Source organism: Cynocephalus volans, chromosome 8, assembly GCF_027409185.1.
Source record: "Cynocephalus volans isolate mCynVol1 chromosome 8, mCynVol1.pri, whole genome shotgun sequence".
In the NCBI taxonomy this organism is placed as follows: domain Eukaryota; kingdom Metazoa; phylum Chordata; class Mammalia; order Dermoptera; family Cynocephalidae; genus Cynocephalus; species Cynocephalus volans.
In genome coordinates this window covers 42322933-42337656 of record NC_084467.1, presented here as the reverse complement: position 1 = coordinate 42337656, position 14724 = coordinate 42322933, and the positions used below count along the sequence as shown (strand labels likewise).

General features: G+C 33.1%; 1 protein-coding gene across 1 annotated transcript in view; it reads left to right on the top strand.

Annotated features, from left to right (window-relative positions):
- FAF1 (Fas associated factor 1) overlaps nucleotides 1-14724 on the top strand; it is a 516326-nt gene that overhangs the window by 244525 nt on the left and 257077 nt on the right. The window contains exon 7 of the mRNA XM_063105346.1: nucleotides 4349-4454. Coding sequence (XP_062961416.1) covers nucleotides 4349-4454 — 106 coding nt within the window. The remainder of the gene's footprint in view (nucleotides 1-4348; nucleotides 4455-14724) is intronic.

The following is a 14724-nucleotide window of genomic DNA, read 5'->3' as shown; positions in this document are numbered from 1 at the left end:
GTGTTGAAAGAATGAATGATTGACTTGTCATGGTCAAGCAAATAGCAAATAGTGGAGCAGGGATTCAAATCTGGCTATATGACTCCCGAGCAGTTTAAAGCCATAAATATATTTCTTGCTAACATACCTTCCCCCATAGCTATCCAGAAATTGTAGAAGTAGACTAAATTGGAGTTCTTCTAAAATAATCTGGCAGTCAGTGCTGGTCCTGGCAAGCCTGTCTGCAACGTCATTGCAGAAGTCTGCCTGGCACGATCAAGAAACATATCTAAGGAATTACATAAAGGCAACCACTAAAAATATATTAAGCATATGCATAGATTCATATGTAAAGATAAAGGGGAATATATGTAATAACAAAGATTTCTGGAACTCTGAGCTCCTTAGTTGAGCATTTGAAACTCTCCATAATGTAGGTCCTTAATATTTTTCAGGTTGTGTGTATCACAAACCCTTCTTCACATCCCCTTACACTTCTCTTCATTGCTTTCTACACCTTTCCTTATATTTTCTAATCTCCATTTCTGTTCAAACTATTCTATGTCTGAAATCATCTTCCATATCTACTTATAGAATTACCATCCATCCTTCTTCATAGTACTTCAAAGTATTCTCCCTTCTCCACAATTCTTAAATCTAACTGTTTGAACCTCTCTGAATAGTTTGTCTTGGGGTCAGTGATTATGTCTTTTATTTCTGTATTATTACAAACAATAGGAATCAAATAATTATAAAATGAATGAATTATGAACTTCTAGCAAGCAGAAGTTTTATTCATTTTTATATCTCCCAAGTAGCCTAGCATTTTGGGAGATAGGAAGCTGAGTTGTAAAGAGCTTAGAATCAAATGTAGGTTAGGAATTGGGTTCCACCTCTTTAAAGCTTCATGAACTTGAGCAATTACTTAACCTTCTGAACCACAATTTTGTTAATAAAATGGCACCTAACAGGTAAGCTCAAAAAATGGGAAACAGTAGTTCTTTATATGCAGTTCAGAATATGCAGAACTGTTCTTTAAATCTTTATAGGATTGAGTGGAATCACCTTCTAGTGTGCCAAGGATATACTAATGAATAAGACAATATTTGCCCTCAAAAAGCATATAATCTTGAATTCAGGACTTCCACACATGAAACCAAGCAAACTGCACAAGACATGCCATAAATAAGTATTAAATAAATTATGTGATATAGAAATTAAGAGGAGAAGAGGAGGTCAATAATAAATACAACTCGTAGGCCTGAAAGGTGGTCTGAAAACTGTGTAGTATTTGGAGGAGTTCAAATGAAAGGAAGATGAGAACAATATGAAGAGAGATTGAAGTGAGCATGATGTGATGTTTTTGACGTGAGGGAAAGTCAGCCAAGCTCTAGAATTTTGGAGAATAGTTATGAAATAGGTGTACCTGTGAAGGGCCTTGAAACTTCAAGTAAGCTTTCCATTACTTGCCACTTCCAACCCCAAATTCATTTAACATACGTATATTGAACATTGAGCAAGCCTATTATTTGAGACTCATTTCCCACTACACTTCTCTCATCCGTCATCGTAGTCACACTGAGCTTTTTACCTTTTCCTGAACATGGTCATTTTTCTGGCCATACTGCACTTAATGTCTCGGCAGCATTTGGCATAACTGATCCTGCACTCTTAGTTGAAACAGTTACTTCTTTTGGCTCCCTTATACCTCACTGACCATTTATCAATCTTCTTTAGACTGACTCTGCTTGATTTCAAATGATTGGATTGCTCCAGGGCTCTATCTTGGCTCCTCTCCTTTTCCTTAGGTAACCTGTTTTCCTTAGCTGATTTCTTTGGCCACAGAGTCTAAACACTGTTTACATACTGTCGACTGTCCTGCTCTGAGCTCTTACTTGACCTTTTATATTCAGCTACACATGTCATTTCTTTTTGGATGTCTAATAGGCATTTCAAACTTAACATATTCAAACCTTCACTGTCAATTTCTCCACCCAGCTGCCCCTACCCCAGTTATTCTTGTTAATGTAATTCTATCCTCCTATTTGCTCAGGACAGAAACCTTGGGATTATGTTTTCCTCTCACACTTCTGTAAGTTGCCTAACTTCTACCTCTAAAATATATTGTGAACTTGACAACACCTCACCATCACTACCACCCTAGTTCAAGCTACCATCACGTCTTGTCTAGACTAGCCTATCTGCTCTCCTGACCTCCAGTCTTTCCTCACTGAAGCCAGAACAGCCAGAGTAATCTTGTATAAATGTAAATGTAATCTCACCATTTTCCTTTGAAAAACCCTCCGTGGCTTTACTTTGCAATTAGTACTTCAAGGACCTTACATGATCAGACCCCTGTTATCTCTTTGTTATCACTCCAGCCTCAACTTATATGTCACTTCCTTAAAAATGACTTCCCCCACTATTCTGTTGAAAGTAATTATCTTCACCCTGTCCCTGTTACTTTTTATCTTATAATTCTGTTTTATTTTCTTCACAGCACTTAACATTCTCTAAAATTATTCATTTACTTGATCATTGTTTATCTTCTTTACTAGAGTGTAAGTTTCATAAAAGCAGGTACCATAGTTTTCCTCTTCACCACTGTATCCCTAGCAATTGGAACAGTGTCATGAACACATATGTAGGTGCTCAATAAGTGAATGAACATATTATGTTCTTCAACTTGGTATTTCCTTGTCTAAAAAGTGCCACCCATCTCCCATCCCCAAACAAAACAAAACAAAACAAAAAATTTTATCTCTTCCAAGTGATAAACTCTAAGGTCGTTCTTATCCTTCATATTTCATCTTAAATATTTCTTCTCCTCTAGAGTTTTTACCTGACTCTTTTCCCTTCTTACTGAGACAGAGTTAAGCACTTTATTTTTCATGGTACTTTTTTTTCAATTTCTAAGTTGTACCTATTACATTATACTATAATACCTATGTACCTATTATATTATACTATAGTTGTTTATGTATTTGTCTACCCCTATTAGACTGTGAACTGTTCATGGACAGGAACTATGTATGATTTGGGTTGGTTTCCTTAGCACCTGGCATAAGTCAATAGTTAATATTGACAAATAAATTAGTCAAAATCAGAATCTTAACTGCATAGTAGTTTTCCAGAAGGCAACGTTGCTGTGTGAGATAGAAAGATGAAAAAAATCTTGCCTTCTGGAAATTCACATTTTATTCATTATTCAGTAAATATTTATTTGCAGTGTGCCAGCCATTATGCTTAAGTGCTAAAGGATACAATTACAAATGTTCTTGCCTCAAGAAACTCTATTTTTGTCGGGTATAATTTTCTTTTAATATTATTGATTTGGATCAATAATATTTCATGATATATATTGGTGCTTCCTGGGTATTTTTAGTCTGTAATTAACCTATGGACTCTGTGGGAGACAATAAGACAGACACATTAGCTGCCTAATTCTAATCTTTATGTTGCATGTATATTTATCATACAGTTACAGACTGGCAAAGGAAGAGTGATGAAGGCCAGAAGAACCATGTAGCACACCCAAAATATTTTCCTGATGCCATAGGCATGGCAAAATTACATTTGAGGCAGGCAATTCAGATCATTTTAGATATAGTAGTGATAGGTTTTTATTTTCAATAATGATGATTATAGTGTTTCTTAATATTGACATAAAAAATAGAACCATGACTTATGTTTCCTAATTTATATGGCCAATTTTATATATTCTTCATGGTTCTGACACACTTCTAAACCTTTGGAGCCTTAGCATAGGGTTCAAAAAAATGTTGCTCTGAATTGTGCAGTTTCTGAATTATATATATTGCTGAGTCCTAAATGAAAGCACAATTATTTTGAAGGAATTTTGGTATAGCAATTAAAGTTCTATAGATTTCAGTATCTTCTGAGTTTTAACTGAAGCCTAATTTCTATTCTTGATAAACATTTATGAGTATAAACAATAGTTTTATATTTCTGTTCTTCCAGAGTAGCTATTTGACTTGAAATTGAACCACAGTCTTTGAGTATACATTTTAGTAGCATATTTGGAATTTGATATAATTGACATTTGGTTCTCTTGGAGGAAATACATAATGCAGATAATAGTATATGACTTGTAGAAAATTCGTAGATATGTAGAGTATTTAGAATTGAAGTGTTAAAACACCTTGGTAGAGAAGGAGTTAACAGGTTAGCTCTCCCTTGGTTGTTCTCAGCATGGTCTCTTGCCTTTAGGAACTGAAAAGATGATAACATTGGGCCCAGACATGCCTGTGTGGAGGTTAGGGTACTCCTGGGGTTTTTGCGGCTAGCTGTAAAGCAAGCTAGAACTTGTTCATCTCTGAGTTCCTTGTTTTTCTTTCAACCCTTTCAGTGCCCTGCAGGAGTCATTAAATCAAAACTTCATGCTGATCATCACCCACCGAGAAGTCCAGCGGGAGTACAACCTGAACTTCTCAGGAAGCAGTACTATTCAAGAGGTGAGTTATGTCTCACAGCTAAGGAATAAAGGTAGCTCATTATAGCTAATGTTGACCCTGTTAAAGAGGGCTTATCTGTTCTAGTTGGAAACTCTCTTTATGTTTCATTATTGGGTTCTTAATTTTAATTGGCTGGAGCATCAGTGATTACTATAGATATACTAAATGACTTGACCTAGAAAGATAGATGTAAATGCAAGCTCTTGATAATTCTTAAAGTAGCTATCTTAAAGCCCTGCTTAAAAATAACTCATTATTAGGTAATATATTTCATGGTTTCATAGTAATTGTAATTATTCAAAATATTAATTTGGAAATTGTTGACAGCATTCATCTTGGAGGATTGCTTAAATTTTATTTGAAAGGTCACTCTTAAATATATTATTTGTATTGTGTCCTCTACATGTTTCTAAGAGGAATTTGAGGAGGCTTTTCTTAAGCATCTCAATCCCAGCCTTGGATAGTATTTGTAAGATGCAGTTGGAGACTGTCATTTAGCTCAGAATATCTGAGAAGAGTCTATTTATAGTGTCAATATTTTCTTCAATGTTGCCAACCAGGGCCACTGTTTCAAAAAAGAACCTTCTCCAAGAGAGAAACGTTACCTTCTTGATATGCTTTTGGCCCCACCCACCTAAAAGTCAATAATTTATCTCCATGGGAGGGAAAAAAACATTTAAGGTTATAACAGTACTTGTGTTTAGAAACATTGAAATGGTAACTGTGTCATATTATCCCTCATAAGTTATGAAATCAACAGTCATTGTATTCTAATTTTTTAAAGAGAATTGATCATGCTTAATCTTACATTGTTTCATGAATTTTTTTTTTAGACTGCATTGCTTAAAATAGCTACTAATGTCATCTTGAAAGAACAAGTCATTTTCATCCTAATCATTTTTTCAGAAGTAGATGAATTGTTTCATTAATGGCTAGACTATCAATGGTTTTCTTTGTTCATATTTTGTCAATAAATTTCAACTTCTGAATTTGGCATGTATAACTTATTGATTTAAGTTTATTTTCTACATTGATCATTTGAATAGTTTGTTGACTAGTAACTAAAGACTTTAAAATTTTTCCTGGCTCCTAAATTGACTCACAGGTTTGAGTTATTTGATTTTTGGAGGGTATCAAATATGTATAAATTGCCATTTCATTTTTAACTTCTATATTGTGTACTCTATTCTCTAACTTGAAAAATTTAATTCCTTGAAGAATAGTTTTTGTTTTGATATTAGAAATAATGTTTTACTATGGTTCTGAGAGTTATTACATGAAGACTTTCATGTTAGGAAAATCTACATTATATATGTAAATATAATTAAACAAGAAAATTTAGTTTCAAAATTCCAATTTAAACAACAAAGCAAAGATGATATGGTAATTTTCATTCTGTTGTTGATTTGTCTTTTTTGATTGAAGAATAATATTCATATAATGAATGGTGGGTAAATATAGATTGCTTTTTTTTTTACTGATTGAAATTTTTATGCCTAAAATTTTGCCTTTTCTTTTTCTTTTTTTTAACGTTGCCAGTGTCTATAATTTGGGTGTGTTTCAACTTTCTCCCACAAGAGGGCAGACAGGACTATTAAGCTGATAGCCTAAAAATGCCATTCAGTGTTTTCAAATTAGCTTCTCTTATATTAACAAAAAGGAGCATAATGGCCAAGTTATTGTTTGATTTACAGATAATTGGCATATTGCAGGGAAGAGACTTAATTTCACCCTTTTAAATTAAACAGGGAGATTTAAAAAGACATAAAATATTCATTAATGTTCGGTGATTATAAAGTAGTGGCATATATTTATTTTGCCTTTATTACTGTTTCGATGGGAAAATACTGCAAATATTTCTGAAATCGAGTTGGCCATACTGACAAGTTGAAATGTTTAAGCAGCGTTAATGCAATCTGCTCACACCTGATATCCTATGCAGAATGATTCAAAATGACTACATCAATTATTAAAAGAAATGTTTAAAATTCTGTAAATGTGCCATTGTGTGCCACAGTTGGCTGAAACTGTTCTTCATGGTCTGCTATTTAGATTATCAAATATATTTTAAGCTTCAAGGACTTGAAAACAGTAAATCTTTTTCATTCCGTTTTCTAAATATCCTTTGAAAAATGTTCCAGAAATATTTTTTGCAAAGATAGATGTTCTTATGTATTTCTTGGCAAGAGTTTGGTATCTTCTTTTTATTTTTTTCTCCTTTGTTAGGTTAATTTAAAACAATATTTTGAAATGCTAGTGCCAGGAAAAATAAATGCAGTGTTTCTAATGTCATTTGCTTTTCTGTGAGTAAATAGGTAGGCATAGGCTCTTTTGTTGTGTACAAGTTGGAAAAAGGATGTAGATCACCTCTGCAGGCCTATTTCTATGACTTTTCTCCTTCAACTTGTGGAATACCTGTGGTGATGGGAGTGGTTTCAGAAGGACAAGGTGCTCTTATCTGAAGCCATAAAATCCACAGTGACTCTTAAGTATGTGTATTTTTTCTTGTTGAGTGATTGGAAGTCGGTTTGATTACAACACCAAGATAAAAACATACTCTTGAAACAGTTTTGCCATTTTATCTTATAAATGCTTGTACTTTTTTATTTATGCGGAAACTTAATGATACCACATATCCTAAATTGTAAAATAATCTGTCACCAATTTCAGGAATCTCTTTTCAGTATTAATAGGTTCAAGGATGAATTTTGACCAAAATAATATCTTGAACAAAAGGAAGAAAAAAATTTTTAAAGCCCTTTTTTCCAATGTAGTATATTATTTTTGTGTTTTAGGTGTGGAAAAAAAAGTTTTTAATTTTGAAAGCCTTGCATTTTTAAAAGAAAGCTTTTGGAATATTTTCCTCCAGAGGGAAAAATTTCTATTAAATGAAACAGAATTCAAAAAGGCACTATGATTTCAACTTTAGTTAGACAAAATACATTTTTAAAAATACTTAATTAGAAAATAGAACTAAGATGTAGTTTGAATTTCAAATAAACTCTTCAGTGACCATATGGTCATCTAAGTTAGTGTTGATAAACCGATAGTTGTACAAGTGTTTGTTCATTCTGGCCTCTGTGGTCTGCTGCCTCACAATGCATGACTTGTGTCCTTGGGTGCTCTAGATTTTAATTTACGCTAGTTAGTTTTTGAAGGGTTTTGTTTTTTATTTTGATTTTGTTTTAAGCTCTTTACAAATCCTTCCACTTACATTATGCTCCTACTTGAGGAGAAGGCAGTTACTGTTATAAGGTCAGAATGAAGAGAATTGCAAGTAGTTTTAAGAAGAAAAATACATTTCTTTTTCATTATGACAAAATTGCTTGTAAAAATTATCAAATAATATGGCAATGACTTTGTGACAGTCTATCTTGTTTACCTTTTTGTGTCTTAAGTTAGTTGCTTGTCACATTTAAAAATAGTGAATTTTCTTAAAAATTTAAACAAGCTTACCTTATTTTAATGAATTTTCTACACTGAGAATTCAGATTTTTAAACAGTTAATTGTACAGATTCTAGTAATTCTGTCTAATACTATTAAAGATCCGTGGTTACAAATGCACTCGGGATGGGTTAAATTAAAGGGAGAAAGAAGATTGATTCGCCTTCTGCAAATCCTAAACCCAGGTGTGGAAAAGGATATAAAGTCCTTGAAATCAAGCCAACTTTTCTTGGAAACTGATTCTTTGTTGTCTGTCTTACTATTGCAAAAGCTTCTGTTAGGCAAAATATCCACTTTTCTTTGTAGATGTCATACAAACTTAGGGAACATACACATGACCCAGAGTAACAATGATAAGAAACCTAAGTATTTTTAGTGTAGAATCACAGAATATTTCTTGATCTATTACAGTGAGAAGCACAATGAATAGCTATTTGAATTATTTAAATCCTCTCCCAAGTTTCACGTTATCCCAGAATTCTCACTGTTCTTATTAATGTTGATTTAATTCTTAATGAGAATGAAAAGGGAAAATGGACAACTTATAAAAATATATCTTACAGGGAATGGCAAAACATTTCACTACTAGTACCATGTTGTACAAACTAGTGATTAAGTGGGAAGCCAACAGAGTTTCAATTAGTATTAAGAAATGACTAAATACTTAAATCAAACTAGTCCTTAAAAATAATCTTGGCTAAATAATTGTGAAATCATGAGACTTCTGATTCTGAAAATTTGAACCTCATGTCAGGTTTTGTGTGTTGTGTCTATTCTTCTACTCGCTGCTTTCTCAACTTGCTTGACTAACATATATTTTTTCCTTTAATGCTGGTGGCCAGTGACAGTAATTAAATATCTAGTCTTTTACAGATTGTACTAATGAGCAATTTTCTAGTAGTGGGTTGACTATAACTTCTTAAGTAACATGCCCTTTCTGTAAATGTTTTAAGCATTGGGGTTTTTTTTGTTGTTTGCTTTGTTTTTTGGGTTTGTTTGTTTGTTTTCTAGTATGGGGAGGGTAGGGGATCCTGGCATAGAATTGAAGAGAGTGGGGAAGCTCAGAATGTGCATATGCAAGAGGATGAATTAAGTTGTGTACCTATTTAATTAAAAGTTTAAGTGGTTTGTTTTTACTGCAGGATAAATGGCATATGTTAGCTCATTTAGAATGAACCAGTTTTAATCAGCATATATCATAGTTTGATTTTTTAAAAAATTCGAAATCACAAATGACATATTAGCAAGAATGAAAGAGATATAATTTCTTAAGAGCTAGGCAATGAATTCAAGCCTTTATTCAGCTATCAGAAAGGAAATTATGAGTTTCTTTTAAATATGCATATATATTATTTCAAGTTGCATTTTAAAACTGATATCTGTTGAAATCACACCACTTCAAATGAACAAATTAGTAATGATCATTTTATAAATATTGAGGTTTTCTGTGATTCTTAATAAATTATCCCCTTAGGAAATAAGTTTAGATAATATTTACAATGCAGCCATTTGGAACTGACAAGTCTTTTCCCCCCTCTGGAAGTATTTTAGAATAACTTCGATTGGATTTTTTTTTCCAACCCATATAAGTATTTCTTCACCTGTCTTTCAGGAGAATAGAAACATACATTTTCTTAAGAATTAAGGACAGCGCTTTAGCCCTTCCTTACTTAAGATATGTGTTTCCTAACATTTTAGCTGACCACGGTTCTTAGTCTGTGATTTGTGTGTTGGTTGTTTTGAAGTGCCTGAGTTACGAGAAATTATGTTCAGTTATCAGAAACTAATAAACATAAGACATTTTTTTATATGCAAAAAAAAAAAAAAAGGCAGAGAGTAAATAATTGCACTGGCGACCAATACTGTAATAATCCTGTTTTACAATATGCACTTGACAGGTTGTAATAGTGCTAATTGAAGAGACTAATTCACACTTGCTTCATTCTATTCAAAGGCAAAATCAGCAGCTTGTTTTGCTTTTGACCAGATGGTCCTCATGAACACCTACTGTGCACTTTAAGTGCTTTACTAGAATTACAAAGGCTGGGGGCTGCGTTCGACTCCAAATGATTTGAGCAGGGGGGGGGGGATTGTGCTCAATGGATTTGGTGTGAGTAAATTAATTCTAGTGGACCCATTACACACTGAGCCTCCTTTTCAAAGCTCTGAGCCTCCTCGCTTGCTCTGTAGCAATGAGAAAGAGAAAGAGAAAGGCAGATTACTGCAAACAGAAATAAAAAAAAGTGGTATGAAAGGGAGAAAAGAGGCCTTGAAGCCTTTCATATCATTTGAGTTTTTCAAGTGCGTTATTTTTGGGGAGGGTGGATGCCTGAAAAGCCAATTGGAGTTTTTTTTGTTTTAAAGTGCGCTATTTAAGCACCATGAATATAGGCGCAAGAGCAACAGTTGACTGAGTTTACTGTGGTGAAGCTTTGTGTCCGAGGATGAATCAAATTCATTATATTCAACTCTTTGTGTTTTAACGTGAATGTAGGGTTAGTTTCACAAGACTGTGTCTGTTTAGGATAATTATAATTTAATATTTTCCTTTCATAAAGTTATCACTGTAGATGTCTAAAATTTTAATCAAAGCAGATTTTGTACATTGACTTTGAAGCACCCTGACAGTTTAAAATTCAAAGGAAAGCTTTTTTAGTTTTCAAAAGAAAAGAAAGGCACATTCTAATGGCATTGAAGCAGAGATTATTATAACTAATTAGAAGTCACATCTGTTAGCTTTTGGTTTGTGACTTATTTATATATTTTTTGAGTAAAATGTATACTTTAAAAATATATTGCTGTTATTGAGTGAACATGAAGGGATAAAAATGCACTTAAAAGGGAACTGCTTATGTGAGCTAACGATTTTTGCGAATCTCTACGTGGTCCTGTAAAAATATGTAATGTAATAAAGTGCATTAAATGTGAATTAGAATTGTATAATTAATAACACAAGTTGGAATATACTTCCAAACAATATTTTTACATAGTTCTGTTAGCATAATTCTGGTTAATAATGAAAGTTATTATGAAACAACAAAATATAAGCAAATCCAGTTTGTACAAATTTCTAGTTATTCCTTATCCCTAAAGCTGTTCATGTACAATACTGTAATTTGGGATACTGATATAAGGAATCAAATTTAGTAATACATGTCAGTTGTTTTTTATGTTTTATAGTTTTAAGTTTAATTCTCGTGATATGTTTTAGTGGCATGGTTTACTTCTGTTTGATAGCTCATATTACTGGCAAGTTCATTTTAATTACAGCTAATACCAAAGAAAATAACAAAATCATACCAGTGGTATATAATGATAATTGTAAGACTTTCATAGTCTTTTCTAACTTTAGCCCATCTCCTTCGGTGAATGTCTTCAATTTATATTTTAAAAGGCGTAATGCACCAATGTTTTTTATGTCAGTGTTTTAATTACATTCTTAGAAAATACAGAAATGCAAAAGCAACCACAAAAACCCTTTTTTCCCCTCAAGGACTTTTAATTGAAGAGGGGTGCATGCTTCTTTGATATTTAAAATAAAATTTGATTCATTTCATGTTAATGTGGTCATTACTTTGGGACTTGTTCATTGAAATATAAGTTGTGGAGGGCAGAGGGCTATAAGGGGAATTCCCAAACATACAACCAACAAAATATGCAATGAAATTTATAAGCAGCGAGGTGTTAATGAGTTGATATCCTTAGGGAGAAAAATACTTCAAGAAAAAAATTTGAAAGATTAAGAAAAATCACTGAAAAAAAAATTTTTTTGCAGTAGACTACTTAAAGTAAAGGTAAAGCTACTAGATTCTTATAGGTACAATAAAAAGCCATCTTTCAAGCCAGAACCTCAATTAGCAAAAGTGGATTGATTATGCATGCATTCACTTTCTTAGGTGGGGCTATTTCTTTGATTTCACAGACAGTGGTTGGAGCCTTTCTTCTCATGAAGAGGAGTTTATTTCAGTATTAAAATATTAACCCCCTAGATTCCTGATTGCCAGAGACAAGATTCTCTCCTGTAGGTGAGGGTTGGGAAGGGTTGCAATTTCTTCGCAGACCTCAGTAAGTACCACATTACTTAAGCTGAGAAGTATTTTGACATTTAAGTAGTATACTCCAGCCATAAAGTAAGAATAAAAATCTCATTCCTTCCTCACTCCCTTCCCTCATAGAACAAAGAGAAATAAAAAGGAATTAAAGGATGGGTAAGTGAATATAGTGCTTATAAACATCAGCTAGACCAAGACTAGTATATTAAGATAAGGCCTGCACGTAGAAAATTATTTACGTGTTTATCCTTATATGCCGTAGGTTGTTTGGCCATAATCTCTTGAAACATTTGGTTATAGTAATTTTTCTCTTGTCTAATATGTCTTGTATATGACTCAGTACTATGTAGTCAAGGAGTTTTTTTTTTAAAGGTGTTTAGTGTGGCGAATATACTTTTAAAAATTCTATTGCTCACTTTAGGGCTGTATTACCTTATTACCCTCAATATATTCTTTTTTTTAAACAAAAACTTAAAAAAAAATAAAATAAAAAAGACTTTAAAAGCTCCTAGCAAACATTTTGTATAAGTGACAAAATGTATTCCTTGCTTTGTGGTCATTGCGTGACCAGACAGTAGAGTACTGGATTGTTCTAAGGTTTTACGGCTGCAAGGCAAAAGCATCTGCTCATTGCAAAGCCGGTATTGTTTAATTTTGACACTGACTTTTCCATGTGTCTTGTACCAAGCTCTGGATTAGATACCACTAAGATGAAATTTGTTTTAAGTTGCTCCCAAAGTGCAGCTGTTCCCATATACGGCCTTGTAGCTTAACCAAAACAGACAGACATAGGATCAATCAGAATCTTTGTACAGGGTCACCTCACTGGGCTAGGAAGGCTCAGAGAAGGAATGTTAATGATATTTATTGTGAATAAGTGCAAAATTAGTTTCCAGGCTTATGTAGAAGGTCCCCCCACCCCCCACCCCGCTTTTTTTTTTTTTTAGGGCAATTAAATCATTATTAAATATTTAGCTTTTTAAACTGGATTATAATGGTTAAGTATTAGGGTGCCCCTGTGTGCATTAGGCACTATTCTTTCACGATCATTTGCAAGAAAAAATGATGAGTTTATTGGTCACTAAAGTAGTAATTGACTGAAAATAAAACCCATTCTAAGTGGCTCTGCTAAAATCTTGAAAAGTGGACATTTTTATAGAATGATAATTTTTCTTTAATGTTTCAAGTGAATGAAAAATGAAAGAGCACCTCACTTCCCAGGTTTCCTGGGATTGTGTGAATTTCTACCCAGCTGGTCCAAATTGATTGATACAGGGCCAAATATTTGTCTGCCTACATTTCAAAGTCTATAATTTGCTAATGAATTGTGGTAATAATCTTTCATCATACATGAAAGATTTAGCCAAACAATTTGCTAAGTATGTATTTTGATCATAAAATTTTTGGACTTACATCAAACTTTACATCTATTTTACAGCTAATGCATGGGGGTGGAGAGAGTGTAGTGGGAGAAATAATATTGAATAAGAATGCTTGATGGAAAGGGAAGAAGGAAACAGAGGGAAGAGGTACTTTGGAGAAGAATAATGCTTTGAGTGACAGAGGAAAACAAGGTATATTTGCATTTAGAGTGCAAAATATACTTAAAAAAAATGCCATCAGACTTTTAGCGTGCAGTGTCCAGAAATATGGTATCCATGTAGATGAAGACAAGGAAGGACTCTTCCTATTTTGGCTACAGGTATTCCACACATTGATTATGGAATAATTTCCTAGAAACTTGGTGCTACAAAAGTCAAACGCCCACAGATTTAAAGTAATTGAAGGCGTAAATGTCAAAGCCAGATGTTTGTTGGGGTTTGTTAAAGAAGAAATCCAGTGAAGAAATGAATGTGATTTGACCAATTACAGAAGATGATGAAAGAGGAACCTTCTAGTTAAGTTTTTGAAGTGACCATAGGCATCTAAGAAATTATTTTCTCCCTCCAAAACAAAGAAAGACTGTAACAGGAAAATCAGGCTTATATTTCTGGGAGGAAATGTAGCATTAAGTAACCTATGCTTGGAAAAATGCAAACCTTATTTATGTATTTTGGGAGAGGAGCATAAGACATACTCCAGAAGAAGTCCAATATTACTTTATAAAGTGAGAGGGCAAGAAAATGTTCAAAATAAAACTCTTATACATGTAATTTCTCTTTCATTGTTTGAGATCAAGGTGCCATGATTTCCTACTTGACTGGTGTAATATGAATTGTTTTCAAGTTGTCCATGAGAAGAATATTACATAATATTGATAAAATGCCCCTTGCCTAGCCATTTAATAGCAGCTAGTTAAAAAAAAAAAAAAAAAGGAACATTATCCTATGAAGAGAAACCATATATTTGTATATTATAAATAAGATAGACCTTCCATTTTGTAGATTTTAAAGAAGCACTCAAATTTCTATATATCTGCTGGACCTCTTGAATATGTAATTAAATGTCACATTTCTAAAGCATTAATTTGTGTTCATTTATATGTATAGTTCTTTTTTTGCTCTCTGCTAGAAGTAAGCCTGCTTTAAATATTAGTACAGTGCGTGCCTATCCAAGGTGGCACCATTGGACAATCTTAAAGTATTCAGGAAAGTTAAAGTTCTAAATGTTTAACTACAGCTTTATTTCATACGAACTGAAAATCTTACTTTACTCATTGACTTTCTCAGCCTCTTCATTCCCTGTATTTTGATAATAGTTACAATATTTATCAGTTTAATATGTTATAATTTTTTAAGGTATATTGTTATTGCATTATGGTAGTTACTGCAGT